The sequence below is a fragment of the Serinus canaria genome, chromosome 19, assembly GCF_022539315.1.
Source record: "Serinus canaria isolate serCan28SL12 chromosome 19, serCan2020, whole genome shotgun sequence".
NCBI classification, from domain to species: Eukaryota; Metazoa; Chordata; class Aves; order Passeriformes; family Fringillidae; genus Serinus; species Serinus canaria.
The window spans coordinates 10,358,334-10,381,936 of record NC_066332.1 but is presented as its reverse complement, the minus strand read 5'-3'; the positions used below and the strand labels follow the sequence as shown (position 1 = coordinate 10,381,936).

Here is a 23,603-nt window from a genome sequence, read left to right as displayed (position 1 = left end):
CCGGAACACGAGCGCCCCGGGCAACCCCGCCCGCGATGCCAGCATCCTCCCTGCCCTCAGGGACACGGGGACACAGCCGCGTGCCACTGCCACTCACATGGGGGCATCCCGGGAAGGCGCTGCCATCCCTGGGGTGGGATGGGGGTGGGGATGGGGAGAGGGGCGCAGCTGGGTGTCTGGGTCCCTTTCCCAGCCCATCAGCCACGGGCAGGATGGCTCAGCAGCAGCCCCGGGAAGGGCTTCGGGAGGGGAGGCAGGCTGGGATTCTGCAAAGGGAGCTCTGGGAGACTGGGATTTGGTGACCCGTGCCCAGTGCAGTCATCAGTCCCTGGTACCCCGCAGGTGCTGTGGGATGTGTGGTGCTGGGGTGTTTTCCCAGTACCCAACACCCCCTAACTGGTGCCCAGTGCTCCCAAGAGCCAGTGGTTGGTGTGGAGCCCAGTACCTCCTGCACAGTACCTAGTACTGCAGGGCAATGCCTGGTGCTGGTGACAGTGCCAGGAGGTCATTCACTGTCACGGGGCCATTCCCTCTCACCTGCACCATTGACTGGTGCAGGAGCCTTGTACCCACTGCCTGCACCAGGCCCTGCCAATGCCCAGGCCCCAGTACTGGTGCCCTGCACCCAGTGGTGTGCCCTGTCCCTGCTGCAGTGTCTTGTTCCTGGTGCTGGTGCCCCAGCACTGATGCTGGAGCCCTGTGCTCGATGCTGCTGCCCTGTGCCACCACCCTGTGCACAGTGCAGTTCCCGGTGCCCGGTGCCTGGCCCCAGTGCCAAAGTGAGTGACCGGCCCTGATGCCAGCTATTGATGCCAGAGCCGAATGCCAAGGCTGAATGCTGATGCCCAGTGCCCGGTGCTGGTACCCAGCGCGTGGTGCCAGTGCCCCGTGTGCGGTGCCCGGTCCTGGTGCCCGGTGCACATCGCTGCGGGGCCGGTGCCGAGCACTGGCGCCGCTGCCTGTACCCGTGTGCAGTGCGAGGTGCCGGGCGCTGTTGCTCTTGCCGTTGCCGTTGCCGATGCCGGTGCCGGTGCCCGGTGCCGCTGTCGGTGATGCCGAGCGGCCGCCCCCCCGCCCCCCCGCCCGCCCCGCCCCGGGGCCGCCCCCGCCCCCGCCGCTGCTATTTCTGCTAATCCGCGGCGGGGCCCGGCCGTGCCCATCGGCAGCCGCCGCTCCCGGACGGCGCCCGGCGCCGCAGCCATGGTAAGGCCGGCGCGGACGTGGAACCGGCCCAGTCCGGGCTGCCCCGCACCGCCCCGCACCGTGGCACGGGCCCGCTCCTGCTCCCGCAGCCCGGGCCCGCTCCCGCAGCCCGCTGCCCTCCGTGAAGGTGACGGTGCGCGGGGGCGGAGCGGACTGGGGCCGCCGGTGCCGCAGCGGAGCGCGGGGGGGACACGGGCGGCGGGGCAGCACCTGCCCGGCCCTGGAGGGCGCAGCCCCGGGGGAGGCGGGGGGACCACGGGCCCCTCACCGGGGCATCCGGGAAGGTAGCGCTCGGGAGCGTCACCTGCGTATCCCCCAGTCCCGCGCTCCTCCCACGGGTGTCCGTGAGTGGGCAGCGGGAGCCACTCTGGTGCGGCTCCGTGCAGAGCATCGGTTCCCAGCTCTTGGCAGGTCCTCGGGGTGCGGCGCCAGTGGCACTGCCAGCCCGGCCGGGCCCTCGGCCGGGACCGTCACACGCATGGAGCCGGCTCTGTACTCACCGGCAAGGTCCGGAGCCGCCGCTGGCATTCCCAGCCCGCTGGAGCTTGTTCTGCATCTCCCGTTCTGCCTCACTCCTCCGCTCCGGTGGTCCCCAGAAGCCGCCCGGCCGGGCCACGTCTCCGCGGGGACCTCGGGCTGTGTCCAGGGTGGGGACGGAGGTTGGAGGGCTGCGGCTGTGGCTCGCATGGCACCGGCTTGTGGCCGCCGGGACAAGTGGCCTTGGTGGGGAGCGCCGCGACAGCGCTGCCCCGGCAGCCGCCGTGGGAACCAGCCCGGCACATTCCTCCGGAGCTGGATGCAGCGAAACCAGAGAGGAGGGCTGCTGGCGGAGCGTGTCGCAACGGAGCGCCTTCCCGACAGGCTCCAGACTGTGGCTGTGGGATGCACACATCAGCCTCCGAAACATCGCGAGGGGGGGACAGCAGTCACAGCTGGGGACCAAGGGCAGCTGGGCTCCCTCGCCCGTGCACGTGGGGCTGGAGGTGCTCCAGAAGGACCCCAGTGGTAGAGCCGGTGCCCCTGCCACCAGTGCCACATCCCTCTGTCCCCAAAGCAGTTCCCAACTGGCCCGGAGGAGCAGCATAAGCACTGGTACCCCTGGCCTCTGCTCCCGGCTCTGAGCGGGTCAGATTTCTGAGTGCCCAGCCCCACATGCTGAGATGTCACCAGGTTTCCAGCCTGGACAGGCCTTGCTGTCATGTCCTGGCTCACTGGGAGCCATGGTCCCCTCCTGGGGTCCCCACTCAGATGCTCACAGGCCCTTAAAACTGCAGGATTCCCTGCGGGAGAGGGACTGGAGCTGCTGCACCAAGGGCTGTGGCTCTCAACCCCTGTGGCTCACCTGCCTGGTGCTGACCTCTTGCCCAGAGCAGGGAACCACACCACAGCCCGCCCCCGATCCTTGGGCTGCCCAGCACCCTGCTCCTCTTGGAGCTGCCGGGAGACTCAGTTTCCCATCTGGAATGCTGCTGAGGGGTGGGATGGCAGAGCTAGGGGAACCCTGGTTCTGCGGCGGGAGCATCCCGTGCACCCAGAGGCGGGGGCGGGCAGGCACAGCCGAGGTCCTGTCTCCCTGTTAGCGAGCGGGCCTGGTCCGGGCAGCGCTGGCCTTTCGCTGGGGGCTTCTCCTGCGCGGCGTTCGTGCCTTTAGGACAGCGTTTGTGCCTGGGATACTCAGCCACAGTGACACAGTGGCCGTGCCGCGGGTGACATTCTGGATGTCACCTTTAGAGGGCTTGGGAACGCCTCTGTCAGCCTGGCGGAAGGGACAGCACCTCGCCGGGTGCCCTTCCTTTGCCGGGGAAAACATTTCCCGTGGGAATGTGGTACCCGTGGAACGATGCTCAGGGGCAGCCGGTGGCTTTCCTAGGTCAGGCTTTGCCCGCTGCCCCCGTGTCCCCCCGTGCCGCATCTCTCGGGCTGTCGCCGCGCGGGGACGGTGCGATGCAGAGTGACAGGCGGGGACGAGGCTGCGCGTCCGGGCCCTCGCTGGGGCTGCGGGGCCGCTGACAGCCCGGGTGTGAGGCCGGCTTGCACTCAGTCGCGTGTGTAATCTGCTTATGGGGGCACCGACACAGCCCCGGGCTCTCGATGCCGTAAATCCCTGCTCCTGCCGGGAGTGCGGGCTGGGACGCTGGGAAAGTGGCCCAGCGACCCTGGATCGTGCCTGAGCTGCTCTGATGCATCTCGACACGCATCAAGGTGAATCACCATCCCTGGTGACCCCGAAGTGACAGCTGGGGAACCCTGACTGCCACCCACGGCTCCTCCTGGGGCACTGCTAACCTTTTACCTCCCAGGGATGAACCGGGAAAGCTGAGGCAGGAATGCTGGAGCTTCTGCCTGAGATCTCTGTGGTGGGCAGCGTCCCTGCTTCTCTCAGGCCGGGCCTGGGTCCTTCCCAGCCAGGCCCAGCTCAAGCAAGAGCTTAAAGCCACACGGGAAAGCTTTAAGTGTCAGGTGCAAAAGTGTGGGAAAACTGGGTTCGTGACCTCAAAGAGGCTGTGGAGCCCTGCTGGGGAATGCTCCAGGGGGCAGTAGGAGTGGACATGGCGTGCACTGGGACGGAGAGGAATTTTATCCTGGAATGGAGGGAGTTTTGTCCCAGGATAGAACAGATTTTGGTCCTGGGACAGAGGTGTTTCCAAGGACTGTGTCCTTCTGGGCTGTAGCCAATCTCTGTGTTCAGCCCAGGGGTGCTGGCGATGCTGGTGGTGGTCCTGCAGTCCCCCCAGGACCTCTCTTGGCCAATGACGGCTGGTCCTTGAAACCTCCCAGCCAGGCAGGAGCTGGGTTTGGCTCTGCCCGGGGTCCCTCTCCCCTGCCGTGCCCCTCGCAGGGGCCGTGCCTGGCTCCTGGGAGCCTGCCCAGGGAGGAGTTATGCTAATGCTGCTCCCCAGCCCTCGGCGCAGCCGGTGCCACTCGGCGTCTTTTGCTGGCCACGGGTGACGCTGGCTGTGCCATGGCCACCTGCCCCGAGCTGCAGCCTGGGCAAGAGGTACGGGGGCAGAGCCCGTCCCCGGTGGGGCGAGAGAGGGGGCAGAAGGGGTGGGGGGCACGGACTACCCTGGTTCTGTGGGATAGTGCCACAGCTGGTCCTCTGTCCCCGGGACAGCCCTGTCGGGGGCCGCACTTGCTGCAGGACCCCCAAGGATGGGGCGCGGACCTCCGTGCCGCGGCACTGCCAAAGTTATTGGCTTCACCGGGGGTGGGAGACGAGGGCAAGCCTCAAAGGGGCCCCGAGGGATGGAGCGGGAAGCGGTGAGCTGGAAGCGTTCGCCGCTGGTGGTGGCATCACCTCCAATCCCCGAGTGTCCCCGGCCGGGCTGTGCTGGGGGCTGGCGCTGAGGCCCCCCAGGTCAAGGGCGGGGAGGAGGAGGATGCTGCGGTCACACAGACCCACCGAGCACTCGGGACCCGCTAGGGCAGAGGGGAGCACGGGGGTCCCGCAGCCCCCGCCATAGGGCCACCTGCTGTCCCCCCTGCCTGGCCCCGTGGTCCCGTGCTGTGGCCGCGGGGGCGGCAGGAGCGGGGCCAGGCGTGCGAGCGCTCTGCTCGGGCAGCGCCGTGACCTTGTTTCCAGCCCGCTAATTCCGCGCATCTCGCCTTGCCGCCGGCACCGCTACGCGCCCCGCCAGCGAGCGGGGACAAGGCGCAGGGGAGGACACGTGTCCCCATGGAGGGATCTCGCCTCGAGGCCCCGGTCTGGGGGGACACTCCCCCAGCTGGGAACCCGCAGGGTCACGGGCTCCCCCGGCCCCTGCGTGCCTCTCGTTTAGGGGTGGGGTCGCCTGGCTGTTGCCTTGGGACCTTAGGGACATTGGTGCCTGCTGGCAGCGGGGCTTGCTCCCACGGGAGCCGCTGCCGGACGTGCCCTTGGGAACGCGTCTCCTCCCGCCAGCGCTTGTAAACAGGATGTGGAGCCATCCCAATCCCGGCGTTCCCGTCCCTCGTCCCAGCCCCGCCAGCCCACGGGCAGCAGCTCGGGGGCAGCTGTGCCTGTCCCCCCCAGCCCCCGCCCGCTGCCCGCGCTCCGCTCCACGGGAAGAGCCAGGGGAAGGAGGTTCGGGGTTCTGGTCATGTCTCTGGGCCGGGTCCCGTGCCCTGGCTTTCTCTCAGGACTGCGGGGACGGGTGCCCCTGTGCCCCTGTGCTGACACCCCGTGAACGGGCAGTGGGCGGGGGGCATGGGCACCAGGGGACCCCTGCCCGCTATCTGCCTTTCCCCGGCTGCAGCCCCGCTCAGGCCACCCCCCCAGTCTCTCTTAATCTCTTCTTGGTGTCTCTGCCGCCTCCCGGCCCCCTCCCTTTCCTCCTGGCAGGCCATGGGGCGCGAGGGGGTCCTGGCTGCCCCAGAAGACCCCGAGGAGCGGCGGGGTGCCCAGGGGGAAGGTGCCTACCCCTGTCCCCCGGAGTGCCAGGAGCTGGCTGCCGTCCCCCCGCCGCAAGTCGTAAGCGCCCGAGGTGCACTGGACCATGCTGTCCCCGCTGCCATCCCCATGGCTGTACCCGTGGCTGTCCCCAGGGTGGTGGCAGGTCCCCTGGGGTGACCATGTCCCGTCTCTCCTCCCATCCCTGCCACCTTTAGGCTGCATGTGTCTGGCTGCTGCAGTTTGGGGGTTTATGAAGCTGAGCTGGGTGGTGCCGCGTCGGGCTGGCGCTGTCACCGCCAGTGTCACCTCCTCCCTTGGTTCCCAGATAAAACGTTTTCTGAAGGAGGACTCGGACGAGGCTGAGCTGACCCAGTTCCTGCGGGATTGCCCAGCAGCTGACAGCTCCAGGAAGGTGGAGGCACCGGAGAGCCGGCGGGAACCTGGCCACCCCCTGGGCAGCGTGGCCAGGGTCCCCCCAGATGAAGGCAGTGATGAGAGGGATGCCAGGATTTTCTCCCGCTCCCGGCCCTCGGATTTCCAGCAGCACATTGCCGCCCCCCCGCCCCCCAGCCCCAACCGCCCGCGGAGCCCCTGGGGACAGCTGGACCCCTATGACTCCTCCGAGGTGCAGGATGTGTCCCTGGGGAGGGAGGGACACACACCTGGGCGAGGGGCTGCGGGATGAAGGATGTTCCCATCTTGTCTTTGGGCAGGCATGGCCTCATCCCCTGGAACTCCAACCCCGGGGATCCCTTTGTGGTCCAGGGGAAGGGGGGCTTCCCAGGGTAAGAGGTGGGCTGGTGGTGTCCCTGTCCAAAGTCCCCTCTACCCTCTGCAGGATGACAAGGAGTACGTGGGCTTTGCCACGCTGCCCAACCAGGTGCATCGCAAGTCGGTGAAGAAGGGCTTTGACTTCACCCTCATGGTGGCAGGTACAGGGGTCCAGCCAGCCTGGGGTGCTGACCCCACTCTACATCCCAAACACCCTGCACTGGGGAGGGGGTACCCTGGCTGCCCCTCTCATCTTTGTCCTTCTTTCTCAGGGGAATCTGGGCTGGGCAAGTCCACCCTGGTCAACAGCCTCTTCCTGACGGACATGTACAGGGACCGCAAGCTGCTCAACGCCGAGGGTCGGGGACAGTCACGGCCCACAGGGGTGTCCTGGGTGACCTAGGCAGTGGCAGAGCCCAGGGATGCTCCTGGGGGATGCAGCCCCTCTCCCTGCCCAGTCAGGCTCCCCTGAAACAACATGTGCTGTGCTGCCAGCTGCCCACTGGCACTGGGGACTGCTCTGAGGCAGCGAGAAGTCCCCTCCACAGGATTTAGTCCCACGGGGACTTTATTTCCATGGGGAAAACAAGCCCTGGCTTGTTGGGGATTGGCTGGAGCTGCAGCATTTCTGGGAGGCTGGGGACAGTCAGGGCCTGGGGCACAGTGCCAGTTCAGCTGCAGCCAGTTTTTGAATTAAAATGGCCCAAACTTGCCCAAATCCCCAGGAGTTTGAGGGGTTTGTTTGATTTGTTTCCGTTGCTTGGAGTGAAAGCCAAAACATGCAATGCAGAAGGAGCATCCTTGGGGAGGCAGGGACATGGAGGGTCCTGGGGTGAAGGGGCACGTGCAGTCTGGAGCTGTGGGGTCACCTGAAATGCTCCTGCAGCAAGGCCCAGCCCCAGCAGACCCATGTGCTGCCGGAGCTGGGGCTCCTGGGGTGGCAGTGGCACAGCCACAAAGGGATGGGTGCCCATCTGTGGGGATGCGCGGACCACAGCATGGAGCATCCTTTCCCAGGCTGGAGCATGGCGTGTGTCAGAGCTGATCCAGCTGGGTCACCCAGCCCCCAGGGTGAGGGAATGACAGTTGGGGGTTGCAGCATGCCCCCATGTAACCTCCACCCTCCCTGGTGTTCCCCCTGGTGACACGTGTCCCTCCCCACAGAGCGCATCACGCAGACGGTGGAGATCACCAAGCACGTGGTGGACATCGAGGAGAAGGGCGTCAAGCTGCGCCTGACCATCGTGGACACACCGGGCTTCGGGGATGCCGTCAACAACACTGAGTGGTGAGTGCCCACTGTGGGGACTGTCCCCAGCGTGGGTGGGACAGTGAGTGCCATGACGTGGGGACTGTCCTCAGGGTGGTGGGACAGTGAATGCCATGGGGTGGGGGGTCCCACCAGGGTGGGTGGGATGCTGAGTGCCATGGGGTGGGGGTCTCCCCAGGTCAGACACCCCGTGGTGGGTGGGATGCCCATAGTTCATTTGGCTTAGGTGCTGAGCCATGGAGGTATTGAGCTGGGGGTCCACAGAGAGCAGGGCGGTCTCACAGAGTACTCCGTGTCACCTCGCTGTCCCTGCAGCTGGAAACCAGTGGCCGACTACATCGACCAGCAGTTCGAGCAGTATTTCCGTGACGAAAGTGGCCTCAACCGGAAAAACATCCAGGACAACCGAGTGCATTGCTGCATCTACTTCATCTCTCCCTTTGGCCACGGGTACGGGCAGCTCCACCCGCGCTGCCAGGGGGCGGGGCAGGGGCTCGCTGGGACGGGGCTCACCAGGCTCCCCCCGCAGGCTCCGGCCCCTGGACGTGGAGTTCATGAGAGCTCTGCACCAGCGTGTGAACATCGTGCCCGTGCTGGCCAAGGCTGACACCCTGACCCCCACTGAGGTGGAGCGCATGAAGAACAAGGTGAGGGGAGATGTGCCAGCTGGGAGCTGTCCCGGCAGGTCCCTGGGCATGGGGGGTGCCCTGAGGTCTCCATCCATCTCCTGCCTGGAATTTGCCCTGGAGCATTTTCCAGGCTTGCAGCACTGTAGAGGACTGTGTTGCCCCCATGGCCACCAAGGATACATCTGCCCAGGGCTCAGCTGGGGGTTGGAAGGACTGGGGGTGTCCATGATACCTGGTCTGGTGGGACCAGGCTTTTGGGGGCCATTGGCCCTGTGTGGTGCCTCCCACGCCCTTCCCAAGGCCAGAGCCCTGCCCTCAGGTAGCTATTTGCCTCCAGATCCGGGAGGAGATCGACCACTACGGCATCCACATCTACCAATTTCCTGAGTGTGACTCAGACGAGGATGAGGAGTTCAAGCTGCAGGACCAGGCATTGAAGGTGGGTCTGGCTCCTCCAGCTCCATGACTGGAGGGGCACAGCCCTGTGGCCAGGAGGACACGTCACCCTGGGGTACCTGCAGGACTCTTTGGGGCCACACAAGCTCTCCAGCATGGAGGGGCTGGCACATATCTCACTACCCAGACATGTCACCAAGATCGCATGGGTGACACCTGCAGATTGGTGGGATGGGGGTTGGGTGGAGAAACCCATGCCATGACCTCTGCTGTCCCATTGGGGCTCTTCACAGCCGGGCCTTTGGAATATCCTGGCAAATGGGTGCTGGACACAGCCGAGGAGGGCACGTGGAGGGATGCGGGTCCTGGCAGGTGGGGGTCACGGCAGGGCACTGCTGATCCCCCCGGCCCTTGCAGGAGAGCATCCCCTTCGCCGTCATCGGCAGCAACACAGTGGTGGAGGCCAAGGGCCGTCGCGTCCGCGGGCGCCTCTACCCCTGGGGCATCGTGGAAGGTAACGCCGGGCTGCCCCTGGTGGCCTCGGGCCTTTGGGGACAGGGACACGGCGCGCTCATCACAGCCCTGGGGTGGGACAGGCTGTGGCCCCTCACCCTGCGTCCCCCACAGTGGAGAACCCGTCCCACTGCGACTTCGTGAAGCTGCGGACGATGCTGGTGAGGACGCACATGCAGGACCTGAAGGACGTGACGCGGGAGACACACTACGAGAACTACCGCACGCAGTGCATCCAGAGCATGACCCGCATGGTGGTCAAGGAGCGCAACCGCAAGTACGGGCCGGGCTGGGGCGGGGGGTTCCTCTTTTTGGGGTGACCCCACCATCTGCGAGTGGCTGTGTGTGGTCAGCGCTCTGTGTGGGGCCGTGCTGGTGCTGTGCCGGGCAGCCCCGGTGTGGTGAAGGCCCCCCTGTACCCTTGGGCTGGGAGTGCCTGGGGATGCTCTGGCAGTGAGGGGCCCTGCAAACCCCGAGACTGGGTGTGTCTTAGCTGGGATATTCCATCAGTGAGAGGGCACGATGTGACCCCAGGGTCAGGGGGATGCTCTGGTAGCAAGAGGGGCCCTGCTGGTTTGAGGGGCATGTTCCAGCACTGAGGGCGACCCCATCTGCCCCCAGGGTGTGTCTGGGGCTGGGATGATGGATGGGCTGTGTGCTCTGGCAGCAAGGGGGACCGCGTGTCCCCTCTGGGCTGGATGTGTCTCGGGGATGCTTCAGCACTGAGGGGGATCCTGCATCCCCCTGGGGCTTGCTGGGGGGGGGGGATGCTCCAACAGGGAGGGAGCCCCTGCATCCTTGCACCATCCGGCACCAGAGCAGGAGACCAAACAAAGCTGGTGCTGAGGCTCTGCTTGCAGATCAGCCGAATTCACAGCATCCACATCCACTTTAGCCACCCCGAGGTGCTGAGGTTCCCAGTGGGACCCTCCAGCTGCAGGTCAGAGTGCTGAGGTTCCCAGTGGACCCTCCAGCTGCAGTGTGGGAGCGAGTGGAGGGTCTGTGGGTCCCGAGGGACTCGAGCCGTGCTGTGGAGGGCTGGCAGTGGCTGTAGGCACCTCTCTAGGCACCTCTAAATGTCTCTCCCTGTGTGCCCCGGGGCAGGAGCCATCCCTCCGTGCTGAGGCTGTGCTGCGGGGACTGCTCCGCCGACTGAGCCGGAACTGGCCGGGGCCGCCCCGGGCCTCGCGCTGCTTGCCCTGCCACCCCCTGGCCCTTCTATAAAAGTGCTTGTTGGTACCCAATGCTGTCTTGGTCCTTCTATGCCTGAGCAAGGCCCAGGCAGCTGTCCTTGGGGCGAGCCAGCTCTGTGGCCACACACTCGTGTCCCACACAAGCTGCCCTTGGGGTGCCAAAGGACGCTGTGTGCTGACGGTATTACCCCAGCTCATCCACATTTGGGGGATGTGTCACTGTTTGGTGGCACTGAGCCTCCAAGGCTGCCCAAGTGATGGGTGCCCCAGTCATGCTGCCCCCCTAGGGATGCGATTTTGGGGTGCTGAGAGCCTTTGCTGCTCACCCTATTGCTGGTGCCCGGCTCCAGCTTCGTGTCACTGCCAGGGCTGGCAGGAGCTTCACGTGCTCCCCACATCCCCCAGGGCCAAAGCCGAGACAATGGCAGCGCCTTCCAAAGCAGCTCCTGAGGCGGCCAAACCCCGGCCCTGGCGCTAGCCCAGCCCCTGGCGCAGCGGGACCCCGCGGGCAGGGATGGCCCGTCCTGCTGGGACAGGGATGGCCCGTCCTGCCCGGGACAGGGATGGCCCGTCCTGCCCGGTACAGGGTCGGCCCGTCCCGCCCGTGCCCCACCCGTGTCCATCACCCCTTTGCCCAGAGGGGCCGGGCTGGCCATGGCAGGTGGCGATGGCACGTGGCAGCACGCGTGACCCTGCCAGCCGCTGTTGGTGTCTCGGTTGTCACCCGCTGGGGTGGCACGTGGCACGAGGCAGCCCTCCCACCAGAGACGTGTGGGAGGGCTGGTCCCTCCCGTTGCCCGGGCCATCGGAGAAGCCAAGCTGGGCTGGCCCCGCTCCTGAGCGGCCTCAGAGGGATGCTCGCAGGTCTCTCTGGCAGGAATGGGCTTGAATGGGGCAGAGGCTCGGGAAAAGGGTATGGGGCATCCCTGGGGCTGGCAGGGCAGTGGAGTGCCTGGAGAGCCCATCCTGAGGCCAATGGGCCAGAGGGGAGATGCCGAGGTTTTGATGTTTTAAAGCAGCATGGAAAATACTGCCCCAGGAGAGCCCAACCCCAGTGGGATTCTACCCAAAATGGGAGGGTGTGGAGGAAGTCCCTGGGTCCCCCCTTGGTTGGTGCATGGCAGGTTGGGGTTGCTGAGGTTTGGGGGCTGCCTGGGGCAACTCACATCTCTCTTGCCTGGAAAAAGCCACTCTGATGGTGGCCATGGGGCCCAGGGGCTGTGCAGGGCCTGCTGGGGATCTGCAGGGGTTGGGGCATCAGCGGGGGACTGTCCCTGAGGGGCTGGGGCAGTACCCCCACCTCCTCTCTCTGCCCACAGCAAGCTGACCCGGGAGAGCGGGACAGACTTCCCCATCCCCGTGATCCCCCCGGTGCCGGACGTGGAGACGGAGAAGCTCATCCGGGAGAAGGACGAGGAGGTGAGTGTGGGGCGGGCTGAGCCCCCATACCCCCGTCCCCACTCCCTCCTGCCCGGCGATGGCGCAGCCATCAGGAGCCACCCTTCCTGCAGCATCCCCGCGGCTGCTGCTCCAGCGGGCAGGGTCTGGAGGTGCATCCAAGAGTTCCCCCCGCCCCCCTCCCTAGCTGCTGGCAATCCCAGGTTGTCTGGGCTGCCCAGCCCGAGCCCCATTTGCATGGGAGCTTCGTGCCTGGGGCTTGGCACCATCCACGATCCCGGCTCTGCTCCCTTCCAGCTGCGGCGGATGCAGGAGATGCTCCAGAAGATCCAGAAGCAGATGAAGGACACGCACTAGCCCGTCCCTCCTCCTCCTCCCCCTCCTGCTCCTGGCCCCATCAGAAATGTTTACATCACGCTCCTCCCGCCTGGCCCCGCTGCCAGACTCGGTACCAACACCCACCCACCACCTTAAGCTGCGGCATCGCCTTATCCAACCCTCCAGCGCTCGCGGGGACGCCCGGGGACAGCGAGGGGACACCAGGGGACAGCCAGGGACAGGGCACCCAACCCGGGGTCCCCTGCCTCGCTCCCCCCCACTCACTGGGGACAGCTTGGTCCACCAGGCTTTGGTTTCCCGTTTCTCCACACCTCTGGGGAGGGCCCTGGCCAGCCTCGCACACACAGCATGTCCCTTGTCCCCATGTCACCCTGGGCTCCCTGCTTACAGCCTTTATGCTCAGCTTGGCCCTGGCTTAAGGGAAGCGGAAAGGGGGGCACTGGTGCCAGCCCCCCAAAGGCCCCAGCTGTTGTGGGCCAGCTGTTGTGGGGGACAGGGCTGTTCCCCTGGGCTTGGGTGGCGTGGAGGGACAGCAGCTCCTGGGGACCACAGGGGACAGAGGAGGTGGAGGGACAGCCAAGGGACAGCCACCAACCTGCTCCATGCTAGCACCAGTGCAGGGGGACTGTGTCAAGCCCTGCATCTTCACCCTGTCCCCGCTGAGTGACAGCAGGGCTGTGGCACAATGAGCATCGGGGAATCAGTGTCCCCAGGGAAAATCCCTTGAACCCCAAATCAGAGGCTGGGCACCCCCAGCCTGCCATGATGTTGGCCCTGTAAAGCAATAATGAGTGTCCTGTGCCCCTGGCACCTCTCACCCCATGGCAACAGCACCGGCCCTGGCTGGAATTTCAGCCCCTGCTGCCACTTACTTGTCTGTGGTGTCCTGTGTGCCCAGGATGTCCCTGTCCCTGCTGCTTCTTGGCACAGCAGCCCTGTGTATTCTCCAAGGATATCCTCATCTGTGCTGCTTCCCAGCGAAGTGCTGCTGCGTGTCCCCGTGTCCCCCATGGTGTCCCCATGTTCCCCACCACGTTCCGGTTGTTGTGGCTGCCCTGCAGAGCACTGCAGCTTGTCCCCCCTCCCCAGACTGTCCCCATCTGTGTTGCTTTCCCACAGAGCTATGTTGCATCTCTGTGTCCCCCTGGGGTGTCCCCAGCCATGGCACCACCCTGCAGGGCTCTGTGTAGAGTCCCTGTTTCCCCAAGGATGTCCCCAGCTGTGTTGCTTCCTGCAAAGTCCCACTGTGTGTCCCCAGGGTGAGCCCTGGCTGCCTCTCCAGCATCCTCAGGGAGATGGATCCAAACCCCTCCTGGGTCCGGGAGAGCCCCAGGGGATGGTGAGGATGCAGCAGGACTGGGAGCTGGGGAGCAATGGGGATGTGTCCTGTCCCCATCAGGCCCTAGAGCCGGGGTCCCCCGGGTGGGGCGTGGCTGGCAGAGGCTGTGCCCGGCTGGCGTTCTGTGGGTGGGGCTGCAGGGTGCCAGGGCAGCACCCGGCCTGTGCCCCCCGTGTCCCCGTGCCAGTGGGGGTGCCGTGGCCCCCGTGGGCAGGGTCCCCCTGGGCAGGACCCCGCAGGGAATATTTAGCGCTTTCCTTTTTTTAATCTCGCTATTTTCTTACAGAAGCCCCATCCCTGGCATGACGGTCCTAGAGGTGTTTATTAACGGATCAGAGAGTATAGGTTTATAAATTCTTATAGAGTAGTGGAAATATTTTTATCCCTCCACAACCATTCTCAATAAATATGGCTGACCTGGCTTGTCTGCAACCCCTTGTGGCTTCCACCAAATGGGGGCACTCTGTGCCCCTGGGCATCGCCCATCCCTGGGCATCCCATGGCCTTGGGCATCCCCCATCCCTGGGCATCCCACGTTCTGAGGCTGGTGGTAGGCCACCATGTGGCCTCTTGGTCCCAAATCCTGTTCCCTTGGAAAAGGCTCAAAATGGATATTGGGGGGGTTTGTGCTGCACTCACAGAGACATCCAGCTTGGGGTTTTGGGAGAGCCCCTTGGGATCCAGCTCTGGGATGAGGGGGCACAAGGAGGGGTCTCCCCATCTCATGTGCCTTGGCGTGCTGCATGCTGCTGCTATGGGCCTGGGATGGGAGTGGGGAGGGCAGAGCCTGAGCAGGGATGGAATTGCCCTCCACGTGCTGCCCCCCTGGGCACCCTTGTGTCCCCCCACCAGTTGTGGAGCCCTGCCAGGAGACACCACCAGTACCTGTGCCCAGTCACCCCATTTTGGGTCCCCTAGGACCTGCAGGGGTGGAGAAGCAGGAGGAGTGGGCAGAGCAACACAGGGATGGATGGGCTGCATCTCCAGCTGCCACCCAGAGGGCATCATCCACCTGCATCCCATTATCCCACCCTGCACCCCAATATCCCATCCCTGCCCCTGCATCCCCTCCTTCTCCTCCCCACAGAGCCCTTGGGCTAATTCTGCCCAGCTGAGTGCAGGGTCAGGAAGCTGGGACAGGGCCATCCCCAGGGCCAGCACAGGCTTGGGAGGGGTGGATGGAGGGATGGATGGATGGATGGATGGATGGATGGATGGATGGATGGATGGATGGATGGATGGATGGATGGATGGATGGATGGATGAGAACTGGGGGTTCTGGTGGGTGACAAACGGGACATGACCTGACCATGGGCACTGGAAACCAAGTGTGTCCTGGGCTCCTCCCATCGTGGTGGGCAGCAGGGGAGGGAGGGGTGCTCTGTTTTCATGAGACCCCTCTGGAGCTGCCTCCAACTCATCTCAGCAACGACATGGACGTGGTAGAGCAGGCCCAGAGGAGGCACCAAAATGGTCTGAGGTGGTCCATGGTCTCTGCTGTGGAGGAAAGCTGCCTCATGGGACCTGCCAGCCCCAGCCCCTGCTCTGCTGCCAGCCACTTCCCCCCTTGCTGAGGGTCAGAGCATGGACCCCACCTCCTTGGGGTCTTTACCTCCTTCACCAGCACTGCCTTGTTTGGCCTAACATGCTGAGCCCCACTGTGGCTGTGATGCCAGGCCAAGCTCCCCCCCCACCACGCCCCGTGAACCCTCTTATCAACATGGGAATGGAAAATGTTTGTGCTTCCTTGGCTGGAAGCAGCTCTCACCCAAAAGGCTGGGATACACAAACCTTCTACATCCCACCACTGCAGCTCCAAGAAGGATCCTCTGGCTGCCTTTTCCTCCCCAGAACAGCCAACAGAGCCTCTGCTTTTGGTCCCAGACAGGCTGATTTACTCAGTTCCTGTTTTCCCAGAGGATAAAATCCAGCACTGATGCTCCAGTGACATCTACAGCTGTGCCCACCCTTCCCTGCACTCCATTCCATGTGATTTTCATCACACCTTTAAAAATAAAAAGCCCCAAACCCACTCAAACCCAGCCTTCCCAAGGCAGAGATTCTTATTTCCACATGGCAAATGCTTCCATGCAATTCCCCAATGTCCTATTTTTGGTTCCTCACCAGCCCTGGCACTGGTTGCAGCATCTGTGCTGGAGCTCCAGCCGAGCTTGGAGGAAGGGAATAAAGGTTTCTTAGAACAGAAAAGGAAATCTCCCATCTCCTTCCCTGGGCTGTACCACCCATGCCTAATACCTAATGAGACCTCAGTCCTGTTGTTTCCCTTTCCCCTTCCTTTCCATTTCCCTTTTCCATTTCCCTTTCCCCTTCCTTTCCATTTCCCTTTTCCATTTCCCTTCCCTTCTCCATTTGTGCCTTATATAATTAATTATATTTTCCCCTATGGGAGAGCCCCTGCAGCCCCACCTTTTCAAATCCAGAAACAAGGTACTGCCTCTGGCTCTTTCCCCCCTCCCTAGTACTTCTTCTCCACTTGTCACATCCATTCCTGGTGCCATCTCTCCTGGATCCAGGGGAGCCAGGAGCAGTCAATTCCTATTGCTCCCATTTCCATCTCTCCCGGATCCAGGGGAGCCAGGAGCAGAGCCAGGAGCAGTCATTCCAATTGCACTGGGCTCTGTCTCTCCCCAGATCCAGGGGAGCCATGAGCAGTCACCCTGATTGCTCCCAGCTCCATCTGCATGCCTGGGAGCTGCTGGCTGGGGGTGACAGCCCTTCCCTCTTCTGGCAGCTGTGACGAGGGGTTGCAATGCAGTGTCTGAGCACATTCAGCGGATGCTCCTGATGGAGCAGGTAGTCCTTGGATCCCCTGCCCAGGGCAGGAGGAGTTCAGAGAAGTGAAACCCCATTGCTGCTGCTCTGCCCCTCCCGTAAAGGCAGCTAAACCTGAATTACCTTCGAGCCAGAAAATGGAACACAGGCTGGAGTCTCCAGCCAGCTCCAGCTCTTCCATGCCTTTTCCCACTTCCCTGTTCCCCACAGCCAGTGTGGAAAGACCAGACCTAGAGCCTGACACATTTCTCAGGCTGGAGGGCTGGGGGTGCTCACCTGGAGAGGAAGAGGCTCCAGGGAGAGCTCAGAGCCCCTTGCAGGGCCTAAAGGGGCTCCAGGAGAGCTGGAGAAGGACTGGGGACAAGGGATGGAGGGACAGGACACAGGGAATGGCTACCACTGCCAGAGGGCAGGAATAGATGGGATGTTGGGAAGAAACTCTTCCCTCTGTGAGGCTGTGGTGGGCACACGAGAACACGACATGAACAGATGGATATGCAATTACAGCCTGGTCTCTGTAGAAGAGCCCACCTGTGGCTGTGGATTCTGGGAAGCTCCATGAGATGCCTTTACTGACACGTGATGTTATTTCTGGAGCTTCTCTGAAAAACCTCAGGTTGTGCTGTATTTTGTGAAGATAGTGCCCACTCCACGAGACCCACCAGGAGCAGTGCTGACACGCTTGGGAGCAGCAGCTGTTCCTCCCCTCACTGGTGATGTCATTGATGATGTCAGCACGAAGCACAGAGCAGAACAGGCAGGGAGTCTGCTCTGACGCTGACATTCCCATGTGGAAAGGGACAAGGTGCCCCTGTTCTGGCTCTCTATCCAGAAGCACAGGCAGAGCCCCTCAGTTCTGGCTGTTCTTGGAGAAATAGCACCATCTATTTGCAGCATGAGAGGAGAGGGGACACATTGGGTGCCCCTCAGCAGGACTGGGGATCCCACCCTGGAGCAGCAGCCTCTGCTGTCCTGGGTCACACACTAGGACACTCCTGATCCCCCAGACCCTCCTGCAGCCCTCGTGACGTCTGGGGCTTGCTCCAGGATCAGGGCAGGAGCAGGGATGGGAGAGGCTCCAGGCTGGGGGCACAGCTCAGCTTTGGGTCTCTCCTTCCCGGGTAGGCTTTGCCCTTCCGCTCCCACGTGCGGACACGAGGACTCCCACCCTGGGACCCCAAAGGACTCAGCCATTCCCCACATTTCCCCATCACTGGCTCAGACAGGCTCCAGCCCCTGAGGCATCAGAGGTCCCAGGAAGGTGATGGTTCCACAGCACCAAGGGTGAGAAAGCCAGCCCAGCCCCAGCTTTGCTCCAGGGGCTGAACCTGTTCCTAACCCAGCCCATCCCCACCTCCAAACCCAGCTCAGAACCCCTCAGGATGGACCCCAACATGTTGTGAGTGACAGAAGTGACCTAGGAGCACCTGTTCCAGCCTTACCATGGAAGTGAGAAGAATGAAGAAGATCTGATTTATTAAACCTGCTGGGAAAAGCATACTGAGAAAACTCAGCCCAAGGTGCTCCTGCTGGGAAAAGGGTAAAAGGGGTGGCCTGAGGCCTTCAGAGCTCACATGGAGAAACCACTACTTCTTCTTGCGACGTCTGGTGTTCATGCGGATCAGCTGCTGCCCCTGCTTCTTGATGTCCTCCCGGCTGGGGATGTAGTCATGGTCTTCATCCTCAAAATCCAAGGTGTCTGGAGGGGAGAGTAGAGGGGAAGGTCCGGAGGCCACCTCGGCTGTGACCATGTTCCTGGGAGAGCTGCAACATTTTGTTGGGCTCGTGGGATCCAGGAGAGTCCTCGTGGACCTTTCCAGCCCAGCATCCCAGGGTGACCTGTGGGACCTGGTGATACCACCACTGTGGCTCATCTCCATTACACTGCTGGGGCTTCCCATAAAGGTCTGGAGCTGCAGTGTGGTGGCACAGCTCCTGCTTTGCTAAAGAAAGGTGGTGAGCTGCCAAAAGCTCTTTGCCTCTTCCAGGAGCATCCACAGGCAGAACCAAGCACTGATTATTCTTCGCAATCAGATGATTTTGGAGATGAGGGTGGTGTTCCCTCTTGCCCCACACCACAATATCTCTCCTTGTTCCTGCAGTAGCTTGGTACTCATCATGCCACCACCTGCCTTCATTCTCCCCCACCCCTGCCTAAAAACACCACCCACGTCTGAAGCCTTGGAAACAGCCAAGGTCAGCCTCAAACCCTGGAGGCAATATGTGGGTTGGCATCTGCTGGGGCAGTAGGAGACAAACAAGGACTCCCCCCCCCTCCCAGGGGGCAGGGCTGGAACAGTCACTGTAGGACATGTTCCCGTTGTGCTCTCCTACCATCTTCCATAGCATCTTCATCCTCAAAGGAAATCCTCAGGTTCTGTGTTTCTCCTGCAGTTCTTTCCTCCAGAATATTCCTGACCTTGGTAAAAGTCTGTGAAAGACAGCCTGGGTTAAGGGCTGGAGGGCAGGTGGGTGTTGCAACCCAAGGGTTGCAACACCCACCTGAGGAACCCCATGGGGCCCGGTGCCATCTGGGGCTGGCTCTTCCCTGTGGCCTTGCTGAGGAAGAAAGGCTTGGGTGGCCATCCCTGAGAGCCCTGAGTGAGTCCCCAGGGCCACTGAGGGCCAGAGTCCCCATACCTCACTGTGTTCATCAGTGCTGTCCTCGGGCCGGGCTGCCACCTTCTCCTTCAGGAACTGCAGCTTCTGCTCACAGTGCTGCAGCTTCTCCTCCAGCCCCAGCACCGCACCAGAGTCCTCCTGGGGGAGACACAGCCACCTTGGTGGGGACAGCCAGGCCCTGGTGGCAGCGGCAGCTGTGCCAGGTGTACCTGTGCTGCCCTACCTGCATGGCCCTGCTCCCCTGGAGCCCCGTGGTACCTTGCCAGGGATGGAGATGCCCTGCAGGCGGAGGAACATGTTGTCAATGATGTTCTCAAACTCGATCAGGCGCTTCTGGTTGTTCAGCATCTGGGCTCGCATCTGCTCCAGACGGGCCTCTTCCTGCTTCAGGTTGTCCCTCAGCTCCTCCTCCTGCTTCCTGGAGCCAGCCACACTCACATCATACAGCTGCAGAGGGGTGCAGAGACACCCCAAAGCTGCTCCAAAAGCTGTTCAGGTTGCCCCACCCCAACTGCAGGCCAGCTCCATGCTGCTGGCAGCACTTCCCATGCCAAGCAAGGAGAAAGGGAGCTCCTGGACCCCAGTGGGAGCTTTGGGGTCTCTGCTCTGCCATCAGCAGAGCTGGGAGCTCAGAAACCCTCCCAGTGTGGGAGGAGTGCGTGGCTGCAGTGGGCTGGAGGTCAGGGTGCCTGTTGGGACATGTCTTCCCCAAGGATGGTGGCCTGGCTGGCACAGCTGTGCGAGGCCAGCAGCACCTGGTGGTGCTGACAGGCTGGTTAAACTTCAGTTTAGCCTGCTTCGACTCCAGCTTCTGCAGCGTCTTCTTCAGCATGTTCTTCCTCTCGTTGCACTCATCGATGTGCTGCTGCAGGTTCCCCAGGGATTTCCTCTGTGCCTGGATGCTGCTGGGGATGTCCTGGCCAAGGGGGACACAAGGACTTAGCCCAAGGTGCTCCTGCTGGAAGCAGGGCCTCGGGGGGATTACAGCACCATGGAGCTCTGTAGTTTCTGCTCATGGAGAAGGGCAGTGCCTGCCTGCAAAGAGGGGCTTTGTGGGGCTCCAGGGAGAGAAGAGCAGATAACTGCACAGGGAAATGGGGGGAGCAGAGAGGCCGCAGCTACCCAGCGCTCCAGCAGCCCCAGGTTCTAGCAGGGATGGGTTTTCCATTACCCAGAGGCAGGAGCACTGCAGGGCAGTCTTTGCCTTCTCCATCTTGTCGGTCAAAAAGGCCTCACGCTGCATCTTGGCCATGGCGGCCTCCACATCAGCACCTGGGGTGGCAGGGAAGGAGCAGGGCAGGGTGTCCGTGGCTGTGCCCACATCCCCCTGCCCTGCCCCCTGCCAGGCACTCACCCATCACTGTTTCTGAGGAGCTCTGGTCCTGCTCTGCAGAGAGCATGTACACAGCTTGCTGCAAGGACAGTCACTGTCACCCCTAGGGGCTCAGCACCACAGGCTGTCCCCACCCCTGCCTGCCCCACACCCAGCTCACCTGCCCCATACCCAGCTCACCCACACCCAGAGCTCACCTGGTGTGCCCATCCCACACCCAGAGCTCACCTGCCCATCCCACACCCAGCTCGCCTGCCCCACAGCCCAGCTCGCCTGCCCCACAGCCCAGCCCCTGCCTGCCCCACACCCAGCTCACCTGCCTCTGCTGCCTCTCGCTCTCCTCCTGGCGCCGGAGGTTCTCGATGTGCTTCCTCTGCTCAGCCAGGGACTGGTCCCTGAGCTGCTTCTCCACACGGACCTGGGGTCCTGCCTCGGTCATGAGTTTCTGGAGCATAACAGAAAAGGGAAGAGTTTCTGCCAAAGATAGTTGGAGCTTTCTACAGATTGGTTATTAGGTTCAAGTATTGGTTTAGATTGAGATGTGGGAAGAAATTCTTCCCTGTGAGGGTGGTGACACCCTGGCACAGAGTGCCCAGAGCAGCTGTGGCTGCCTCTGGATCCCTGGAAGTGTCCAAGGTCAGACTGGACAGGGTTGGAGCAAGCTGGGAGAGTGGAAGGTGTCCCTGCCCATGGCAGGGGGCTGGAATGAGATGAGCTTTAAGGCCCCTGCTAACCCAAACCTTTCCATGAATCTGTGATATGAGCTACTGCATGAGCTCCTGGGAAGTCCAGTGTCAAAAGTGACCCCAGTCTATGCAAACAGGATGTGAAGGAAGCTTGGCAAGGAGGGCTGGGGTGTGGGACACACTGCCCTTGCCATGGCTGGTATTTCAGACAGGTTGACCCCAGCCCCAGGGGACAAGAGGGAGACCTTGGAGGACCTATGGAGGCCTCTGGGTGCTGTGGGCAACCTTAACTCCATTTCTTTTGCACTTCACTGAAGGAAGGCTCTCAGGCCCAGGTATGTGGTGCTGTCTGTGGGCGCTGGAGGGTGGGAAAGGGCCCAAGTTATCTCACCTTGATGACATCGTTGGCTTTGAGGGTAGTCCGGGCTGTGAGCTCCTCGTGGTACATCACAGTCATCCCAGATAGGAGGTCTAGGGATCGAGGCATGTACACCAGCTCCTGGCACACAGGGAGCCACAGCACGTCATCCACCAGGGTCCCCCGTGCTGTGACAGGGCATGGAGGGGACCAGCAGGGTGTTCCCTGGGACACAGTCCCTTGGGCACCCTGTGCCTTTGCAGGGAGAGCAGGTGAAACACTGGCACAAGTGAGGAGGAGCTCACCCTCCTCAGGACCTCCTGCAGCCTCAGGTACAGGTTGGTCACGATCTCTCCACTGTGAATTTTCAAGAGCATCTTCTCGATGTCATTGCCCAGCTGGCGAATGGTCTGGGGCAGACACCGGGGGAAGCACAGAGTGACTATGTGCCCAGCCCAGTGCCCAGCTGGGGGTGCAGGGGCTGCATTAAAGCCCTGATGGGTGTTGGCACACTGGGCTCCTGGGTACCTGCAACTGTGGCTCTTGCCACTTAGGGTCTGTCTCAGCATCCTGCAGATCCTGCAGATGCCTCTGGCGCTCGTCCCTGGCTTGGCTCCACTGCTTCAGCTGGTGCACCAGCATGTCACACACCTTCACCTGGTCATGGATTTTGGCCTCGATCTTCTTTATGAGCACCTGGATGGGCATGAGACCATTTTCCAGGCTGGATGCTGCAGAAGGGGATGCTGCCCAGAAAACTGCCCCCAAGGTAGAGCTGGGGACACTGAGATGCTGCTCCAGTATGTTTTCACTGGTTTGACAGGATGGGGTCTGGGAAAGCTTTGCTCTGGGGGCTGTCTGGGGTAAGGCAGAGGAGGGCAAACTGCTGGTGGCAGGGCTGGGCTTAGGGACTCTGCATAACATGGAGCAGGGCTGGGGATCAATAAAATCGATCAGGGCCCAGATGGGGATGCTGCCAGAGAGCAGCAGCACCGCTCTGCTACTGCACAAGGCCTCTGGGGAAAGGCAGCTCTGTAGGCACAGCCTCGATCTCCATGGGTTTGTAACCAGGGCACAACCTTGGGACAGGCAGTGAAGGGCAGGGACAGCATCTCTGCCAGGGATGCAACTGCACTCTGTAGGAACACAGGCAGTGCCAGGGACACATGGGGTGGGACAGCAAGGTCTGCTGGGACAAAAGGGCTGCATGGATGTGTCCCATGGGACCAGACATGAACACCCCATGCCTCCACAGCAGCCCCATGGGGTTGTCCTGTGCTGGCAGCATGTCCCTCTGCTGTGCACTGTTCTTCTCAGTGTCCCCAGAGCCCCAGCCCCTGCTCCCAGCCCTGCCGTTACCTCCAGGCTCTGAGTGGCTGAAACGAGCTCCTGGCCCTCTCCAAAAGCATCCTTAATGGGGAGTTTGTTGTACTGTGGGCAGGGGAGGAACAAAGATGGTCACTGTCAGCCTGGGAATGACATCTTTTCCTCCAGCTTCTGGAGGGACTGGGGGAGCAGGGCCAGCACCAGGCAGGGGTGCAGCAGGAGAGATCTGCTGGTACCTTCAGGACGAATTTCAGGATATTGGAGTCCTCCTGTAAGGCTGCCTGCAGGCTGGGGAGCAGCTCTCTGTTCTGCCGGAGCTTTTCCTCGCAGGACTGAGCGAAAATCTTCCCGCCTTGCTCTGGAGGACATCAGGCAGCCAATGGTAGCGCGTGGGACAAGGGGGCTGTGACCCCCCTGTCCCTGAGCAGCCCAAGGCAGCACCTTGCAGGCCCACGAGGACACGCATCTCCTGGCTGCGCTGGCTCAGGTCGGCCTTGGGGCCCCGCGCGCTGCTGGGGGCCTCCATCCTGTGGCCCACCATTCCCAGATCCCTGTAGGACAGATGCCGAGGCCCTGCTACCCCGGGAGCTGTCACAGCGTTGTGACCGCAGGGTTCCACCGTGGAACTGTTACCGTGGCACTGGCAACTGCCACTGGCCACGTCTCCTGCTCAGCCATGGCGCTGCCCCTTCCCCAACACTTCTGCAGGGAACAGGTTAATTAACAACTGATTAATGAGCTCTTGGAAGGGGGCAGAGAAGCATTCCAGCTTTGTCTCCCATTGTTGTGACAGTGGCAGATGTCAGGGATCATTCTGAGTCAAACTAGGAACAGAGAATTCCAGGGCAAACACATGTGCCTGTGTATCTAAACACACCAGCAGTGCTCTCCTGGAAGCTGACAGCTTATTTAAATGCCCACCTATCTGAAAATTCCAGCTAATTAGCCAGGAAATGGTTGTGCAATGGTTGTGTCTTTTTGGAATGGGCAAAGACAAACTAGTTACCAATCCTGAGCTTTATTCTGATGCTCACCATATGCTCTTGCTGAACTACAAACATA

General features: G+C 62.4%; 2 protein-coding genes across 5 annotated transcripts; one reads left to right on the top strand and one right to left on the bottom strand.

Moving 5' to 3' along the window:
- The first annotated feature begins 1,137 nt into the window (after positions 1–1,137).
- SEPTIN4 (septin 4) lies at positions 1,138–13,844 on the top strand. Of its 4 annotated transcripts, none has more exons than XM_030232747.2 (12): positions 1,138–1,203; positions 5,901–6,200; positions 6,414–6,507; positions 6,619–6,705; positions 7,511–7,634; positions 7,932–8,066; positions 8,146–8,263; positions 8,583–8,684; positions 9,059–9,155; positions 9,269–9,431; positions 11,667–11,766; positions 12,043–13,844. In XM_030232747.2, exons 1-12 carry the CDS (start codon positions 1,201–1,203, stop codon positions 12,100–12,102), a joined length of 1,383 nt encoding a protein of 460 aa, XP_030088607.1. In that variant the 5' UTR covers positions 1,138–1,200; the 3' UTR covers positions 12,103–13,844. The 4 variants fall into 4 exon arrangements, with proteins under 4 accessions (XP_030088607.1, XP_030088608.1, XP_050837880.1 ...); XM_050981923.1 differs by lacking the exon at positions 1,138–1,203 and adding an exon at positions 4,129–4,201; XM_050981924.1 differs by lacking the exon at positions 1,138–1,203 and adding an exon at positions 4,778–5,653.
- A 3,831-nt stretch (positions 13,845–17,675) lies between these two features.
- Positions 17,676–23,475, bottom strand: CCDC183 (coiled-coil domain containing 183). The gene is given in 14 exon segments (XM_050981707.1): positions 17,676–17,915; positions 18,551–18,647; positions 18,857–18,976; positions 19,097–19,270; positions 19,272–19,754; positions 20,010–20,110; positions 20,193–20,250; positions 20,488–20,616; positions 21,249–21,510; positions 21,513–21,625; positions 21,744–21,911; positions 22,575–22,646; positions 22,778–22,850; positions 22,853–23,475. Coding segments are annotated over 14 exon segments (2,178 nt in total). The 5' UTR covers positions 23,068–23,475; the 3' UTR covers positions 17,676–17,802.
- Between the last annotated feature and the right edge of the window lie 128 nt (positions 23,476–23,603).